At 42.4% G+C, this 17,568-nt stretch overlaps 1 protein-coding gene across 4 annotated transcripts in view; it reads left to right on the forward strand.

The window, feature by feature from the left end:
• ZNF800 (zinc finger protein 800) overlaps positions 1 to 7,062 on the forward strand; it is a 41,149-nt gene extending 34,087 nt beyond the window's left edge. For 3 of the 4 annotated variants that reach the window (XM_075928331.1, XM_075928348.1, XM_075928335.1), the window contains one exon: positions 1,718 to 3,405. In XM_075928331.1, the coding sequence (XP_075784446.1) occupies positions 1,718 to 3,405 (1,688 nt within the window). Of the gene's footprint in view, positions 1 to 1,717; positions 3,406 to 4,621 lie in introns of those variants that run through there. The other variant, XM_075928341.1, reaches the window with a different exon arrangement.
• The last annotated feature ends 10,506 nt before the right edge of the window (positions 7,063 to 17,568 follow it).

Genomic DNA, 17,568 nt, shown 5'->3' on the forward strand with positions numbered 1-17,568 from the left:
GGAGGTGGTGGAATCTCCCTCTCTGGAGATATTTAAGAACAGGTTAGATAGACATCTGTCAGGGATGGTGTAGACAGAGCTTGATCCTGCCTTGAGAGCGGGGGGCTGGACTCAATGACCTCTTGAGGTCCCTTCCAGTCCTATTATTCTATGATTCTATGTAACCCGGGGACTGCCTGTACAAGAAGCAATGGGCTTTAATGCACTGTCCCATGCAGTGGCACCTAGACCACAGCAACAGATAAGAAGAACAAGAGACCTCTACTGTAGGTGCTGAGAGAAATCTGGCTTTTAGCTCAGAAGATAGAGGCTCCTATACTAAGCTCCAGAGGTCCCAGGTTCAAATCTACCTGGTGGTGGTTACTCAGAGTCTTGGCAAGGGGAGCGGGATGAGAGAGGGAGATTGAGGTATGGGGGCCAGGGTATGAGGTGGGGCACTTACCTGGCTTTGCACCCTTGTTGCTCCCAAGCACTGCCTCCTGCTGCTCCCATTGGTTTGCTAATGGTAGCAGTGGGGAAAGCCACCAGACAGCATGTGACAGCAAATCATTGCATTGCCATTCCCCCAACAGGGCAGGGTGGGGGGGAGGGAAGCACAGCCCGGCCCTCCCCCACGCAGCGGGAAGCCCGTACTGCCTCTCTCTGTGAGCTGGGTCTGGTGGGGAAGGTCAGGGCTTTTATCACTCTTCCCCCAACCCCCCAAAGCGAGAAGCCAGAGCTGGTACTCTAGCCTCACAGCTACATGGTGACCACAAGGCTGGAGCAGCAGTGCGGGCTCCCTGCTGCATGGGGGGGGACTGAGCTCAAGCTGTGGACCACCTGTAGTGGTCCGTGGACCGCACTTTGAGGACCACAGTATTAAGGTTATTTTGAAAAATAATGATTGAATATTTTTTATGTATTTCTATTTCAATTTGCCAAGCACCCATCTTGCACTTTAGGCACCTCCCATTTTATAAAAACATTTTTCTGCCAGTGAAACTCCCAGCCCACCACAAATGAAATTCTTCTTTTATCCTTGAACCCTTTTTATGTTCCCTGCTGGAAAGCTTGCAGTTTTATATATAGGCCTTGTAGTGTCTCCTAAAAATTAGCAAATCTGGGATCTGATAGACAAAGCTGGGAGGTGGAGGGAGGCAGGGAGAAGTAACAGCCAGAGTTGCAGGTCCTTCACTGAGACACGCTAACTGTAGCCCCAGAAAAATCTCCCCCTCATGATATTGTACATTAGGTAACACTCCTAAAGAACAAGGTCATGTTTTACATCTGGATAATTTTGACCTTGGTCAGTAGTTGATTTATTTTCCTGGAAAGGAATTCCTTTTCTTTCACAAAGCACATGTTAAACTGGGGGCTGCCAGTTCAAATGTACCAGAAGGCGATAGTTAATCTCTGAGGTAAACCAAAATCCTTAATAATTTTATGGACATTGATCCTAACGTAATAAAATATTTATGTTGATTATCCAGAGAAAATCCACTACTGGAAATAGGAACTGGTGGCTCAATTTGCAAATTAAGCAAGATTCCTCCTTGTTAGGTTAGCTCTAATTATAGCAAGTGTTGGAAGGTAGTACAAACATGAATTTTGAATTAAAAAGAAAATTTGTGGGCACATAATTCAATGTTTAGGCCAATACTCAAAGTTCACATGAAAGTATGAAAACTGAAATAATTTGAGATTTCTAGATTAAACTATATGTTTTTTATTTTTACAGACCTCCCAGATGTAAATGATAAACAAAGCCAAGCTGTAAATAATCTCCTGGAAGCGATTTATCCAAGAATGGACAAACAAGAATATGTAATTAAGCTAGAACCTATAGAAACAAATCAGAATGCTGTGTTTCAATATGTTTCAAGAACTGACAACCCAGAAGAGAACATTGAGATCAGCAGTACTCCTGATGAAGCTCCATCACAAATAGAAGAACCTACTACTGAGCAGCCCAAAACTGTTCCAACTCCAGATACAGAAACTTTAGAGTCACCACCTGCTAATGCTGTAATAAATGTAATGCCTACTCCTGATGAACAACCTCCAGCATTAAATCCTGAACTGGACTCTTCTGATAATTCTGATTTTGGCCACCAGTTGATTTGTTGTCTGTGTAGAAAAGAATTTCATTCCAGACGTAGTGTACGTCGGCACATTAGAAAAGTACACAAAAAAAAGATGGAAGAGCTAAAGAAGTACATAGAAACAAAGAAGAAACCAAATCAGCGCTCCACAAAAGGACGAAATAAGAATGTGCTTATAACATTAGGTAGAAGTTGTCCTGTATGTTATAAATCATTTGCTACAAAAGCCAATGTGAGGAGGCATTTTGATGAAGTTCATAGGGGGTTAAGGAGGGATTCCATTACTCCTGATATAGCTACAAAGCCTGGGCAGCCTTTGTTCTTGGATACAGTTTCTGCTAAAAAATCTTTTAAGACTCGAAAACAAAAGTCTTCTTCAAAGGCTGAATACAATTTAACTGCATGCAAATGCCTTCTTTGCAAGAGAAAATATAGTTCCCAAATAATGCTTAAACGACACATGCAAATTGTTCACAAGATAACACTTTCTGGAAAGAACTCTAAAAGAGAGAAAGGACCCAATAATACTGCCAATGGCACAGAAATAAAAGTAAAAGTTGAACCAGCAGATTCTGTAGACTCTTCAACCCCTTCCATCACACTTTCTCCACAGAATGAATTAAAGGGAACAAGTCATTCAAATGAGAAAAAGAATACACCAGCAGCACAGAAAAATAAAGTTAAACGAGACCTTGAAACCCCTAAATCAACCAATCCACCTGCAGGTGGTCAACAAAAAACAAGAAAGCCAAAACTTTCAGCTGGCTTTGACTTCAAGCAGCTTTACTGTAAACTGTGTAAACGCCAATTTACTTCTAAACAGAACTTGACAAAACACATAGAGTTGCACACAGATGGAAATAACATTTATGTTAAATTCTACAGGTGCCCTCTCTGCGCTTATGAAACACGTCGCAAACGTGATGTAATAAGGCATATAACTGTAGTTCATAAAAAGTCATCACGTTACCTTGGTAAAATAACTGCAAGTTTAGAAATCAGAGCAATAAAAAAGCCTATTGATTTTGTTCTAAATAAGGTGGCAAAAAGAGGCCCTCAGAGGGATGAAGCAAGACAGATTGGTTCAAAACAGGATGTTGCCTCTAACTCACCCAGTAAAAAGTTTGAAGGAGCTGATGTTGGCATAGAAGTAAAAGTCACAAAAAACTTTTCTCTTCACAGATGCAATAAATGTGGAAAGGCATTTGCAAAAAAGACTTTTTTAGAACACCATAAGAAAACTCACAAGGCAAATGCGTCTCATTCACCAGAAGAAACCAAAACCAAAGGCAGAAGTACAAGATCAAAAGCTCTTGTCTGGTGAGAAACTAGTTTCGCCTCTATTTAAAAACAAACAAACCACGCCTCCTCTAAATCTATTTTGTTGCTGAACAAATGCTTTCCAATAGACTTGATGGTGTAGGAAATGCAAAAGTAATGTAGATATTACATTTGCTTCTTCAGTAAAATATGTTTTCAATGGCTTGGAAGTCAATTTCTAATCTTTTTTCCTTCTGCAGGAAGTTGCAACCTAATATATTTCGGCTGTACAGGTCTTCTAAACAATTTACATTGGCTTATGTTTACAGTAGATGTTTTAAATTTAGTTTTGCACTTATTTGGTACTTGTTCACATGGTTTATCCTGCCAATGCACACACTTGTAGGATAGTTACAAAAATATATTATGACCATATGTCTATAGTTGATGTAAAAATGAATTACAGCAGAGTAAATAAATCTCTACATCTAACTTGGAATAACCAGACAGCTTTAAACTTTTTTTTTTTTCTTTTAACTTATTTCATTGTTTCCCTCACTGTGTCAACATAATAGTATAATCCTAAAAAAAATCTCTTTTCATGAGTAAGAGTTTCTAGGATAGGGCCTTAAATTTGGTGTTTTTTCTTTATCATTATGATTCATTGTTTTTATTGTTTCATACAAAATATGGCACAGGTAGTCTTCTAATTATGAAATATTATTTCTTGGTTAAATAAAAATAACCTATAAATGGCCATCCTAAGTTGCAGAATCATTACAGTTTTTACCTGACTGATTTCTGGATATTGCAGAGATTTGTAATAAAAAAAAGGGGGGGGGGGCTGTATGTGTGGAGGGGAGTATTTAAATTATTACTTCAGAACTCTCTCCTGATAATAAATATATTTTAAGTGAAAATAAGGCTAAATACATATGCCTTGTCCTGCACCTGCTATTGACTTCAACTCAGAAATGCTCTCTTCCTGAAGGCAACTAGGTCTTGGTTCACCTTCACCAGCTGATTACCACTCATGTATAGAGGGGTGGATTTGTAGTGATCTGATAACCACTCTCTGCTAAAGAAAACAATTTAAAAATGTGTGGGGTTAGCTCTTAAAATTACAGTAATCTTGCCTGAGAGGAAAAGAGGAGTTAAAATTTTTTTTGGTAACTGTTAAGTACTACCTTGCATTTAAAAGTGATTTCACTGTTGCAATACTAGTAAGAGAAGTTGTACTGGTAAACTAAAAATATTAATTTATTCCCATTTCTCCTCAGATAACATCAAGTGATGTACGGACAGTTTGGAGTTCATTTGAGTGAAAAGACTTTAACTTGGTGTTAGAACCACTAATATCTTGAAAATGGTACCATAAGAAAAATGAGGAAATACTTTTACAAACTCTTGTTTTCTTGCTAAATTAATAACAATTCTGATTGCTTGTTATATGATAATGTCTCATCCCAACACTGTCAAGTAACTGTTGACTTGCAATGCACAACATGCATCTGTAGTGGTTAACTACTCTTGTCTCTATGCAGTTCAGCAAAGTTATAATAGAAAATGAACTTTCTGTGATTTTAAAAACAAAACCCTTTACAATAAATTTTCTTAATAAAAACGCTTTTTTTTCATTTAGGAAATCAGCTTGAGAGGTCACCATAGATACTGGCCTTAGTACTGCTAATGCTGGTGAACCAATTCTGTGACTCTTTGGCCTGGTCTACACTAGACCAGGCAGGTCAGCTTAAGGTATGACATCCAGCTATGCAAAATGCATAGCTGGATTCAGCTGATATTAAACTGAGGCAGCGTCTACACTGCGGGAGGCAGACGGGAGCACACACTCCCATCAGCTTCCCTTACTCCTTGCAGAATGAGGAGTACAGGATGCCTGCAGAAGCTTCCCTCAGTGTTCCATTTGGGGGGTCTACACTAGACCTGCTACATTGAATGCTAGAAGATCGACCTCCGGAGGGTCAATCTTCTCCATAGACATACCCTTTGTGGTATTCTGCTTGGCTTGCAAACTTTTGCTTTATGAACCGTTTTAAATTTATTACAAATGAATGTATAAGAGCAAACAGCATATTAGTGTATATTAGCTGAAATATTCTATTTTTTTAGTATTTGCCATAACTTCATTCAGTTGGATTAATTTTCCAACTTTTGGATGTAGTGAATTTCACTGTTCTGAAATTGCTGCAGTGATATTGCCAATACTTTTTTTTCAAGCATGGTTCATAGGACAACCTTTCATTTGTAAACATCTAGGAAGTTTACAAAACCACACATTCCCTTATTCCTTAATTTTGTGTTTAAATATTATACACAAGCACTTTAATAATAGTTGCAGTTAATTTTTCAGTTACCGTTTTAAAAGAACAACACACTAATGTTAATATGAAGGTAGTGAATATTTTCTGATGTTTTATAGACAGACAATCCATGCACAACCACTTCTTAAAATGCTAGTTTTATTTCTTTTAATGTCATTTAAAGGGAGGATAGTGTGAAAGAAACTCAATATTTTTTCTCACAAGATTTTAAATGACCACTTTAGGTAGCACTTGCCGTTATTGTAGGATTTGCAAAATGCTTACTGATCCTTTTGTCTATTTTATAATCAAGATTTTAGCAAAACAGTAGCACACCTACCATTATGGAAATCTTGGCAGGCTTCTGTGCATCAATGTGTGTCTTTTTTTATTTTTACTTTTTAGAAAATATTTGTTGAGTGATTTGTGTCAAATTGCCACAATTTGAAAGGTACTGTACATCAGAAGAAATACCATGTTTTTATACAGGTTCACTCTCTTATTTAGGGAGGTGCCTTGTGTCATATATACATTTTGTATAAAAAAAAATCTAAAAATGTTGATCACAAGGTCATGAGTTTAAAAAATATGCTTTTATGAATAGAAAAATGTTTGGCCTTTTTAGTGCTTTGCACTAAAAATAAAATACACTGTGAATGGGAACTGGACTGTAACTGTTGCTAAAAATGTTCTGTATTGAATGTACATGCTCTTGTTTGGATTAATGTACTGTATTTGATGGAAATAAATCAGACTGGAAGTTACTATAACAAGTGTGCTTAGACAAAAAAGTGAATTGTAGTAAAACTAGAATGCCTTTCCTCAGTCATAAACCAGCTCAGTTACTATCAGCAGCTATACTTTAATATTTACATTTCTATAAACTTTATTTCTCTATCGTTGGGTCTGATTTGTTGTATTATTCCACTACAATTAAAAATACTTTTTGCCTTATGAGAGAGTCAACAGTTGGAGTGAACCCCTTTCTTCCATACTTATGACCTTCATTATGTAATTAAGACATCATTATCTAATCTGAAGTTTTTACAAGTGGCAAAAAAACAAACAAATTTTGTCTTTGTTTTAGTTAAGTAAAGCTTAACATTATAGTTCTTGTTAATAGAATTGTGATTTAAACACTGATGCTCAGGAAGACTGAATATTGATGTTTTTAAAGAAAAGTAGGATCCTTATATTTAGAATGCTTTTGTAACTATGGTTTCATGTAGTTCGAATATGCACAGAGGACCCCTAGTTTGCTTATGACTTTCCAATATTAAAAATAGATATCCTTACATGTTCAGCTCCCTAATATCTATTCCTGAATGTCTCTGTTAAGATAAGGAAAATAAAATTCAGGGGTGGCGGCAGAACGACTGGAGGCTACACAGTTAATTTTAGATATTTCTGCTGACTCTATCTTAAGTAACTTGGAAGTCTGCTGCTGAAATACTTAAAGTGGAATTACGTCTTTGCTAAAGTTAAGACTTGGTTGATCTCCACTTTTGTGTCCATATATATATATATATATAATAGGTCAAAGTTGGCCTACCCTCATAGGTGATTTACTAAATTGCTCTCTACTGTGTCAACAATTGATTATTTTTTTATCTTGTGATGGGGTCAGATCTATTGTTTGGCTCTTTCAGAAACTTAACTCTCCTTTTCCTTCTGATTCCACAGAGGTTTTTTTGCCTTCATTTCAAACAAAATAAGTATGCCTAGGTTTATAAAAGAATTGTGCTCTTTTGAGTGCTTGTGCATATCCATTCAACATAGGTGTGTGTGCTCGCCACATGCACTGGTGTCGAAGATTTTCCCTCCAGCAGTACCTGTAGGAGACTAGGTCTATGTCTCTTGGAACGCACACGCCATGCTATATTGGGCACCCTCCAGGCCCCCCTCAGTTCCTTCTTGCTGCCAGTGACAGTGCTTGGAACAGTGTGCTCCAGCCTTAGCTGTAGTATTAGTTCATGTGTCTATTCAGTTGTAAATACTTCTCTAACTAGAGGGAAACTATAACTAGATAATAATTAGCAGTCTGTTAGTCTCCTGTAGACATGCCCCACTCTCTTGGTTTTAAAGCCTGTTCTGTGTGCTGTAGGCCTATGCCAGTCCGTGATGTGCATGTTGACTGCTTCCATTGTCTGGGAGAAACATATCTCAGACAAGTGCCAAATCTGCAAGTCTCTTCGACCCAGGATAATAAAATATAGGGATATATGTTTAAAAGTCCTGCTGATGGAGTCTGCCCTGGCTCTCCAGGACCAGCACTCAGACTTGGCACCAAGCACCAGTGCTTCAGTGCAGAGCACTCTGTCGGTGCGGCACTCGCTTGACTTAGGAGAGCGAAGAAGAGAGGCAAGAGTGAGTGCCTAGCTTCTTGCAAGGAGAAGGCCAAGAAGGCTGACTGCATGGCAGACCATCCACAGGAGAAGATCCTGGTGCAGGCTGAATGCAGAAGTCCTGCTGGTTCCCTTCTTCCCATCATGGATGTGCAAGCCCCTTCTATGCTGGAGGCTTTGCAGACAGCACATGTTGATGATGCTGGTACGGTTTCCTTTGGCATCTGTTGGGCTCTGGTACAGCGGGAAGCCACTGTTTGCCTCCTGGTCACCAAGTGCCCAATTCTTCCATTATCTGGCACATTTGGACAGGAGAGCCCCTCATAGCCCCACTCAGACTAGATGTTGAGTCTCCAGCATCGCAGGGGTCACGGCATAGATTGTTGAGGCACATGTCCCCTGGCTGCAGTGGCATTGTAGAGAGAGTTGCTTCTCATATGAATCCTGCCACACCAGGGGTAATTCCAGCTTCCTTGTCACTGATTTCCTCATCACTGTTATTCACAGGCATCAAGCTCTTGAAGGCATGGTGGCATGTCCTATAGATCCCAATCCTGGCACCAATGATCATAGAATCATAGGACTGGAAGGGACCTCGAGAGGTCATCGAGTCCAGCCCCCCGCCCTCAAGGCAGGACCAAGCTCCGTCTACACCATCCCTGACAGATGTCTATCTAACCTGTTCTTAAATATCTCCAGAGAGGGAGATTCCACCACCTCCCTTGGCAATTTATTCCAATATTTGACCACCCTGACAGTTAGGAATTTTTTCCTAATGTCCAATCTAAACCTCCCTTGCTGCACTTTAAGCCCATTACTCCTTGTCCTGTCCTCAGAAACCAAGAGGAACAAATTTTCTCCTTCCTCCTTGTGACACCCTTTTAGATATTTGAAAACCGCTATCATGTCCCCCCTTAATCTTCTTTTTTCCAAACTAAACAAGCCCAGTTCACGAAGCGTGGCTTCATAGGTCATGTTCTCTAGACCTTTAATCATTCTTGTCGCTCTTCTCTGTACCCTTTCTAATTTCTCCACATCTTTCTTGAAATGTGGCGCCCAGAACTGGACACAGTACTCCAGCTGAGGCCTAACTAGTGCAGAGTAGAGCGGCAGAATGACTTCACGAGTTTTGCTTACAACACACCTGTTGATACAACCTAGAATCATATTTGCTTTTTTTGCAACAGCATCACACTGTTGACTCATATTCAACTTGTGGTCCACTATGACCCCTAGATCCCTTTCCGCCATGCTCCTTCCTAGACAGTCACTTCCCATCTTGTATGTATGGAACTGATTGTTCCTTCCTAAGTGGAGCACTTTGCATTTCTCTTTATTAAACTTCATCCTGTTTACCTCTGACCATTTCTCTAACTTGCTAAGGTCATTTTGAATTATGTCCCTATCCTCCAAAGAAGTTGCAACCCCACCCAGTTTGGTATCATCTGCAAACTTAATAAGTGTACTCTCTATCCCAATATCTGCATCATTGATGAAGATATTGAACAGTACGGGTCCCAAAACAGACCCTTGAGGAACTCCACTTGTTATCCCTTTTCAGCAGGATTTAGCACCGTTAACAACAACTCTCTGACTACGGTTATCCAGCCAATTATGCACCCACCTTATCGTGGCCCTATCTGAGTTATATTTGCCTAGTTTATCAATAAGAATATCATGCGAGACCGTATCAAATGCCTTACTAAAGTCTAGGTATATGACATCCACCGCTTCTCCCTTATCCACAAGGCTTGTTATCCTATCAAAGAAAGCTATCAGATTAGTTTGGCATGACTTGTTCTTCACAAACCCATGCTGGCTATTCCCTATCACTTTTACCTTCCAAGTGTTTGCATATGTTTTCCTTAATTACCTGCTCCATTATCTTCCCTGGGACAGACGTTAAACTGACCGGTCTGTAGTTTCCTGGGTTGTTCTTATTCCCCTTTTTATAGATGGGCACAATATTTGCCCTTTTCCAGTCTTCTGGAATCTCCCCTGTCTGCCATGATTTTTCAAAAATCATAGCTAAAGGCTCAGATACTCAAGGAGCTGATAGAGGAGGTATCCTGGGATGCATTTCATCAGGACCTGGTGACTTGCTGACATCTAACTTTCCTAAGTGATTTTTAACTTGTTCTTTGTGTATCCTATCTTCTAAACTTACCCTCTCTCTGCTTGTATTCACTGTTAGGAACACTTCCAGACTTCTCGGTGAAGACCGAAACGAAGTCATTGAGCATCTCCGCCATTTCCAAGTTTCCTGTTACTGCTTCTCCCTCCTCACTAACCAGTGGGCCTACCCTGTCCTTGGTCTTCCTCTTGCTTCTAATGTATTTATAAAAGGTCTTCTTGTTTCCCTTTATGCCTGTAGCTAGTTTGATCTCATTTTGAATTTCCCGGGCTTCATTAGCAAGTGCGGTATGCATACATTACCCTCCTAGTTCGAACTAGGAGGGTAGTGTAGACATACCCTGGGAGGGTTAGGAGCAGGGGTGGAACACTGCCTGCTGCCAGAAGTAACCAGCTGCCAGTACTCACCCTGCACCACCTCCTCCTCCATAAGTGGTAGGTCAGCAGTCCCACATCCTAGGACAGTGACCTCAGTGGACTCCACAGGAATACTGTCCAGAAATTCCTTATGGCCTCGAATGCTCCTTAGCCTGGCCACCTCCTCCTGTAGCTCTCCCACCTGCTGCCTGAGAGATTCCACCAGCAGGCACCTTTCACAATGGTTGTCTCCCCCAGCCTGGATATCAGTCAGTGGGAATTGCAAGCCACAAATACTGCAACACCACACCAGGACCTGGGTAGAGGCATCCATGCTCAGGTTCTCTGTCTGGATACAGGCACAGGTGGAGGAGACAGGAGAAGTACTGGCACAAGCGCTTCGGGTCTTCATCACCATCAGTCACTCCCTCTGCTCAACTTCCTCTTCAGCTCCCCTGTCTGCAGTCCCCTGGTCGCACTGCTCTGGCTTTTTAAAGCCTGCTTTCCTAGGTCAGGCCTGCCCCCTTCTGAGTCACACAGGGGAAGGCTGAGCCTGAGGCTAATCAGAGGCAATCAAGGGAACAATGGCAGGCTCTCAGTCCCAACTGCCACAGAAGCTGAAACTGAAACTGCTAGTACTCACCTGGAATCAGACTCTCAATTCACACTTCAAACTGTAAAATTCAAACAGTCAGGCACACACACACTCACACCACAGCTAGTACTCTCACCGGGTAGCCTCTTCAGCGGTGGGGTTGCTTTGCTCTCCCTCTTCAACTCCCCTATCTGCAGTCCCCTGTCTGCTTACCCTGATCACCCTCTTATCCTGGGCTCTCAATAGTGAGTACATCAAAGAATCACCATAGCTCACTAAGCCCTTTGGTAAATCCACACAACTCTTCATGGCTTATGCTGATGGGATGAAAGGTATTCCAGTGCTGTTTCAGAGGATCTACAGGTGGATCACCACCTGCATTCACATATATTACACAAATCAATCAGGCTTTGCAACATTCAAGTTGGTCAAAGCTCATTCAACCATGGTCCAAGCCTCTTCATCCAATCTCCTGATTCAGGTCATTTTCTGTGCAGCAATGTAGTCTTCAGTGCACACCTTCGTGTTCCATTATGCTATCATGTAACATGCTAGGATGACATGGCATTTAGTAGAGCAGTCTGCATGCTCTTGAAACTGCTACCTATCTCTGCAAATAGTGCTTGCAGCTAGTGATGGCTGTCCAGTAGCTGCCTTGGTGGGCAGAGCAGGACGCAAATCCACTACCCTCTGCTCTCCAGGATAATGCCCTAGGCCGCTCCAGAACCCACCCTACATCCCTAACTTCAGGGCATATCTTATCCTGCCTTCCTAATGCCAGAGTCTGCTCCATCCTAGAGGCAACTACAGGCAGTCCCCGAGTTACGCGGCTCCGACTTATGTCGGATCCGCAGTTACGAATGGGGCCGTTCCTCTCCCTGGTCTCCAGCAGACCAGGGAGAGGAAGCAAAGCGGTGGAACACGTGGGCAGCGGACAGGGCTGTCCGCTGCCCACGCGCTCCGAGGCTTGGCTCTGCTTTGCCCCCCCCTTCCCCTGGTCTGCAGACCAGGGAGACGGGGGGGGGGTGGCCAAGCAGAGCCAAGCAGAGCCAAGCCGCGGAGTGCCCGGCCAGCTGACAGCCCAGACGCGTCTGGGCTGTCAGCTGATCACGCGCTCCGCGGCTTGGCTCTGTTTGGCTCTGCTTTGCCCCCCCCCCTTTCCCCTGGTCTGCAGACCAGGAGGACGGGGGGGGGGCAAAGCAGAGCCAAGCCGCGGAGCGCGCGATCAGCTGACAGCCCAGACGCGTCTGGGCTGTCAGCTGGCCGGGTGCTCCGCGGCTTGGCTCTGCTTTGCCACCCCCCATCCCCCTGGTCTGCAGACCAGGGGGACGGGGAGCAAAGCAGAGCAAAGCCACGGAGCCCGAGGGCAGCAGGACAGCCACGGCGCGTCTGGGCTGCCCCGCTGCCCCCGTGCTCCGTGGCTTTGCTCCGGACACCTGTGGTACAGCAGCTGGGGTGCTGCCAGTTGGTCCCGTAGCGCCACTCTGGGCGCTACTGGACCAACCGGGCAGCACCCCAGCTGCTCTGCCCCAGGCATCCCCAAGTCAGCCGCTGCTGAAACTGACCAGTGGCTGACTACAGGAAGCCCCTGCCCCGGGCTTCCTGGAATCAGCCGCTGATCAGTTTCAGCAGCAGCTGACTTGGGGATGCCTGGGGTTCTTAAGTTGAATCTGTATGTAAGTCAGAACTGGCGTCCAGATTCAGCCGCTGTTGAAACTGATCAGTTTCAGCAGCGGCTGAATCTGGACGCCAGTTCCGACTTACATACAGATTCAACTTAAGAACAAACCTACAGTCCCTATCTTGTACGTAACCCGGGGACTGCCTGTATGTTGAATGGACATGAGCAAGCATTCTAACAAAAGATGTTACTTGTTTCCATAACTGGTATTCTTCAAAATGTGTTGCTTATGTCCATTCAACTCTCCACCCTACTTCCCCTCTGCTGGAGTTTCTGGGAAGAAAGAACTAAGAAGGGAAGGGCCGTGGAGGTGCCCTATATAGCACAGCATGTGCATGCCTCTACAGGGAGCACTGGACCTGGTCCCCTACAGGTACTGCTAATGGAAAATCTTTGGCACTGGTGCATGTGGCAAACCTATGTTGAATGGACATGAGCAGCATATCTTGAAGAACACAAGTTACAGAAACAGCTAATTGTCTTTTGCACTTACTGAATCATGGTTTTTTATATTGCCACTCAAAATTTTGGGACAGAAGGTCACAAGTGTCATATTTTGCTGAGGTATTTTTTACTACTTAATGTTGAAATAGCAGTCCAGTGCTTTTAGCAATGCTGTCTCGAATATGATTGATAGCCGTTGTGGGTATTTATCACTGTCTGTGGTGTCCTGAGATACTCATTACTGTCTCAGGATGTGAGAGATGGATGAGGCTGTTGCCTTGTACACATCTAGTCCTAGGTATAGTATACCTCATTTTGGATTTTTCCTTGTCTTGATTGAAATAGCCCATGAACATAAATCTAAATCTGACTGTGTTGGTTCTGCTTGGATTTTGTAGGTCCAATAGTAAAGCGCTAGTATCACCTTATCATTCTGCATGAAAATTCCCCAGATGTTAGAGCCAATGCATTGTAGTTAGGCTGTGTGCCCATCTAAAACTTAGTGAAAGGGGATTAGAATTTATTCTGAAGTTGTAATAAAACCATCACGAAGTACAAATAGAAATCTTCAAAAGTGGCAGGACCAGACTTAATGACGCTTCAGCTTAACAAACTGTGGAGTGGCATCACATCTTTCTAACTTCAAATCATAGAACACTAGATACTCTTTTTATAAATGGTTGATATTTTAAACTAGTGTTTATAAAAAATCAAAATCTATATTTTTTTACCATTGCAAAACCTATCTAAAGCGTTTCCTCCCAGTTTGAGAACCTTAATTTTGATTGTTACATTACAGTTGTACATTTCTGGTGCGCTTTACTTCATGTGCCATGTACTTCATGTATGCCTTGGGAAGAAATTGAAGTCTTCAGAAAGATTTTAAGGATTTGGTGTTACTTTTTTAACATACACCTTAATACAGGAGAGTCTATATTAAGTTCTGTTTTGTTAGAAAAATAGCTGGACCTTAACAAAAGGACCTTGAAATATAAATTACCCAAAGGCACAGACAATGTTTTAACCTAGAAATTAGAGCAGTGGTTCCCAAACTTTTCAATATCACGTCCCTTTTTTGATTTTTGAGAAACCCTCTTCTCCCCCCGCCCCTCAAAAATAGCAGCAAGACTTGTTGCTACCCCTCCCCAGCCAGCCCGACTGGAGCGTGTTCCGGTGGATGCCCTAGCCAGGAAAAGAAGAAAATACTGGACATGTCACATGGTATTTTCTGAATTTTTTTTACTGGACAGACTGGACTCTTTCTTGGGCAGGGGGGCTGGGTTTCCTCGTGTCCCCCTGAAATTTCTTCATGCCCCCTAGGGGGCTGCGCCCCCCAGTTTGGGAACCTATGAACTAGACTACTCGAGCACGAAGTACCAAGAAACTGGAAAGATCGTATTATAATCTCCCTGTGCAAACCAAAGTATCTTGATTGCATCAAGTGTAGCAATTATAAGCCAATCTTCTTATCAGTCCTTGGAAAGTTCTTTTGTTCATGGATTGCTTGGTTCCACACATTTGCTCCTTAACAAACACAATCATCAAGAACAACCAGGTTTCATTGCAGGGCAGTCAACAAATGGCACTGTCCTTACTTTCTGGCTTCTGGCTGATCAGCAAAGAGTGTGTCTATGGTGGAGGGAGACAATATGAAGTAGTGCTGAGGGGGATTTATGTTTTGAGAGGGAGGCATAAAATGGGGCCCTGGGATGTAAGAGACTTATCAGGCTGTGTCTACATTAGCGTGATCTTGCGCCAAAGTGGTCGCTTTTGCACAAAAACATGCTGCCTGTCTACACTGGCAGGGAGTTCTTGCGCAAGAACACTAACGTTCTAATGTGTGAAATCAGTGCTCCTGGGCGGTGGCGCAGTGAAGCTGAGCTGAGGCAGGTTCCCTGCCTGCCCCAGTCCTACCCTGCTCCCAGAAGGGTACCACCACTTGGGTATTTGATACATTATGTTGCTGTTCTAGACACAAGACACTCCAATGCTGGCCTTATTATAATTATAAATTGATCATTTATTTTGTCCAAATGGGGAGAAAGATGGTGACCTGCTCTAAAGGAATTGCTAGGGTTGTATCAGAGGGCTTGTCTCTGACCCTCGGGACTTCCCAGAGTAATCCTTGGAAGGACACAGATACAGCCCTCCACTCAAAGGATTGTCATCCAAGCAGTAGTTCTTCAAAAACAAAGTCTTATTTACTGAGGAAAAAATGAGGTAACTACAGTATATTCAGTAAAGCAAGAAAAGGGAAGAAAATTACATTGTATAACAGGTAGTACGACACAACTGAACTATTGCTAAGAATGATAGATTTAAATAGTACAAGACACAATACAGACTGTAAGACCTAAAATGTTGTGGTCATGGTACACATTGACCTTCTCATACATATGCATAGAGCCTCTATTACAATAGCATTAGGCTTATTGCAAAGTAACAATCAAATACTGCATGGCTGCGTCTAGACTGGCAAGTTTTTCCGCAAAAGCAGCTGCTATTGCGGAAAAACTTGCTAGCTGTCTACACTGGCCGCTTGAATTTCCTCAAGAACACTGACGATCTCATATAAGATTGTCAGTGTTCTTGCGGAAATACTATGCTGCTCGGCTACGTCTAGACTGGCATGATTTTCCGCAAATGCTTTTAACGGAAAAGTTTTTCTGTTAAAAGCATTTGCGGAAAAGAGCGTCTAGATTGGCATGGATGCTTTTCCGCAAAAGCACTTTTTGCGGAAAAGCGTCTGTGCCAATTTAGACGCGGTTTTGCGCAAGAAAGCCCCGATCGCCATTTTCGTTATCGGGTCTTTTTTGTGCAAAACAATACTGCGTTGTCTACACTGGCCTTCTTGTGCAAAAGCATTTGCGCAAGAGGGCTTTTGCCCGGCCGGGAGCAGCATAGCATTTCCGCAAGAACACTGACAATCTTACTTGAGATCGTCAGTGTACTTGCGGAAATTCAAGCAGCTAGTGTAGACAACTGGCAAGTTTTTCCGCAAAAGCAGCTGCGGAAAAACTTGCCAGTCTAGACGCAGCCCTCCCATTCGGGCAAAAGCCAGTGTAGACAATGCTGTATTGTTTTGTGCAAAAAAGCCCCGATCGCGAAAATGGCGATCGGGGCTTTCTTGCGCAAAACCGCGTCTAGATTGGCATGGACACTTTTCCGCAAAAAGTGCTTTTGCGGAAAAGTGTCCATGCCAATCTAGACGCTCTTTTCTGTAAATGCTATTAACGGAAAATCTTTTCCGTTAAAAGCATTTGTGGAAAATCATGCCAGTCTAGACGTAGCACATGTGTATAAAATAGCATTACAATATAACATTAAAGATTTTCTCACATTAAGATTACCATTTCATAAGTGGTGCTCAGCTAGTCAGGAAGTAGGGTAGGATTGATCACACTCAGAACCTAACATTTTGTTTTATTTACAGGCACACTCAGTAATTTTCCAAGAATTATCATAAACTTCAGACTTATACTCTTTCAACCATCCCTCTGAATCATCTAGGGTCCTACTGATTTGTCGAGTATGTTGTTTGCTGCTGCTGCTTCTCTTCTCTGCTCTGCTCCACTCTCTCACCCACACCAAGCCTACATCTGGCCAGACTTGTATTCAGTTTATAGCCTCCTCTGATCGGTTGCCTTTTCTAGCTAAAAGCTCCCCTGCGTGAGTGGCAACTGTTTGGTCAAAAAGCCATCCCCTGACATCATTTCCTGACCCCTTCCTGCAGGCGTTTTGAAGAGAGTTGAGTACCCACTTCCTGAACTTTGTTCAACCTTTGTTTCTTGTGATGGGTTAGTTTAGTCTTGTCCTCTATTTTTGATATTTTTAAATAGAAAATTGGTGTCCACTGTTTTGGATTTTTAGCTTCAAACTTTCATTAATTATTACTATTTTAAAGGCTTAATTTGAAAATTAACTAGTTATATGCAGCATTATGCAGTAATTTAAATGTTTTCTGAGATTTTTTTTCCTTTCAGGCAGATGCAGTTATATACCTCTGCCTTGAGTGTTGCCAGTAATTATGTAGGACTAGAGAAGTTAAAAACACCTCAAAACCTTGTGTATCAATATACCTGGTGGGGATCAGCAGGGAGGCAATATGGCTATACAGATTGCATCCAGTCTAACGAGGCGGTTTTCTCCAAAACTGGATCTGATAGTGTGCAGTTCATAGAAAGTCCCAACATGGGATTAAGATGGGACTGGTGTCAATTTATCGCTTGACCTGTTGCTCTGCTATGCCATTATGCACTGACTAAACTGATTCCTATAATGGCAAAATGTAATAGTTCTCTGATTTCAACCTGCATGTAGATGATGGCTCTTCTGCTGTAGTTTTTTTCTG

Source organism: Pelodiscus sinensis, chromosome 1 (assembly GCF_049634645.1).
Source record: "Pelodiscus sinensis isolate JC-2024 chromosome 1, ASM4963464v1, whole genome shotgun sequence".
In the NCBI taxonomy this organism is placed as follows: Eukaryota; Metazoa; Chordata; order Testudines; family Trionychidae; genus Pelodiscus; species Pelodiscus sinensis.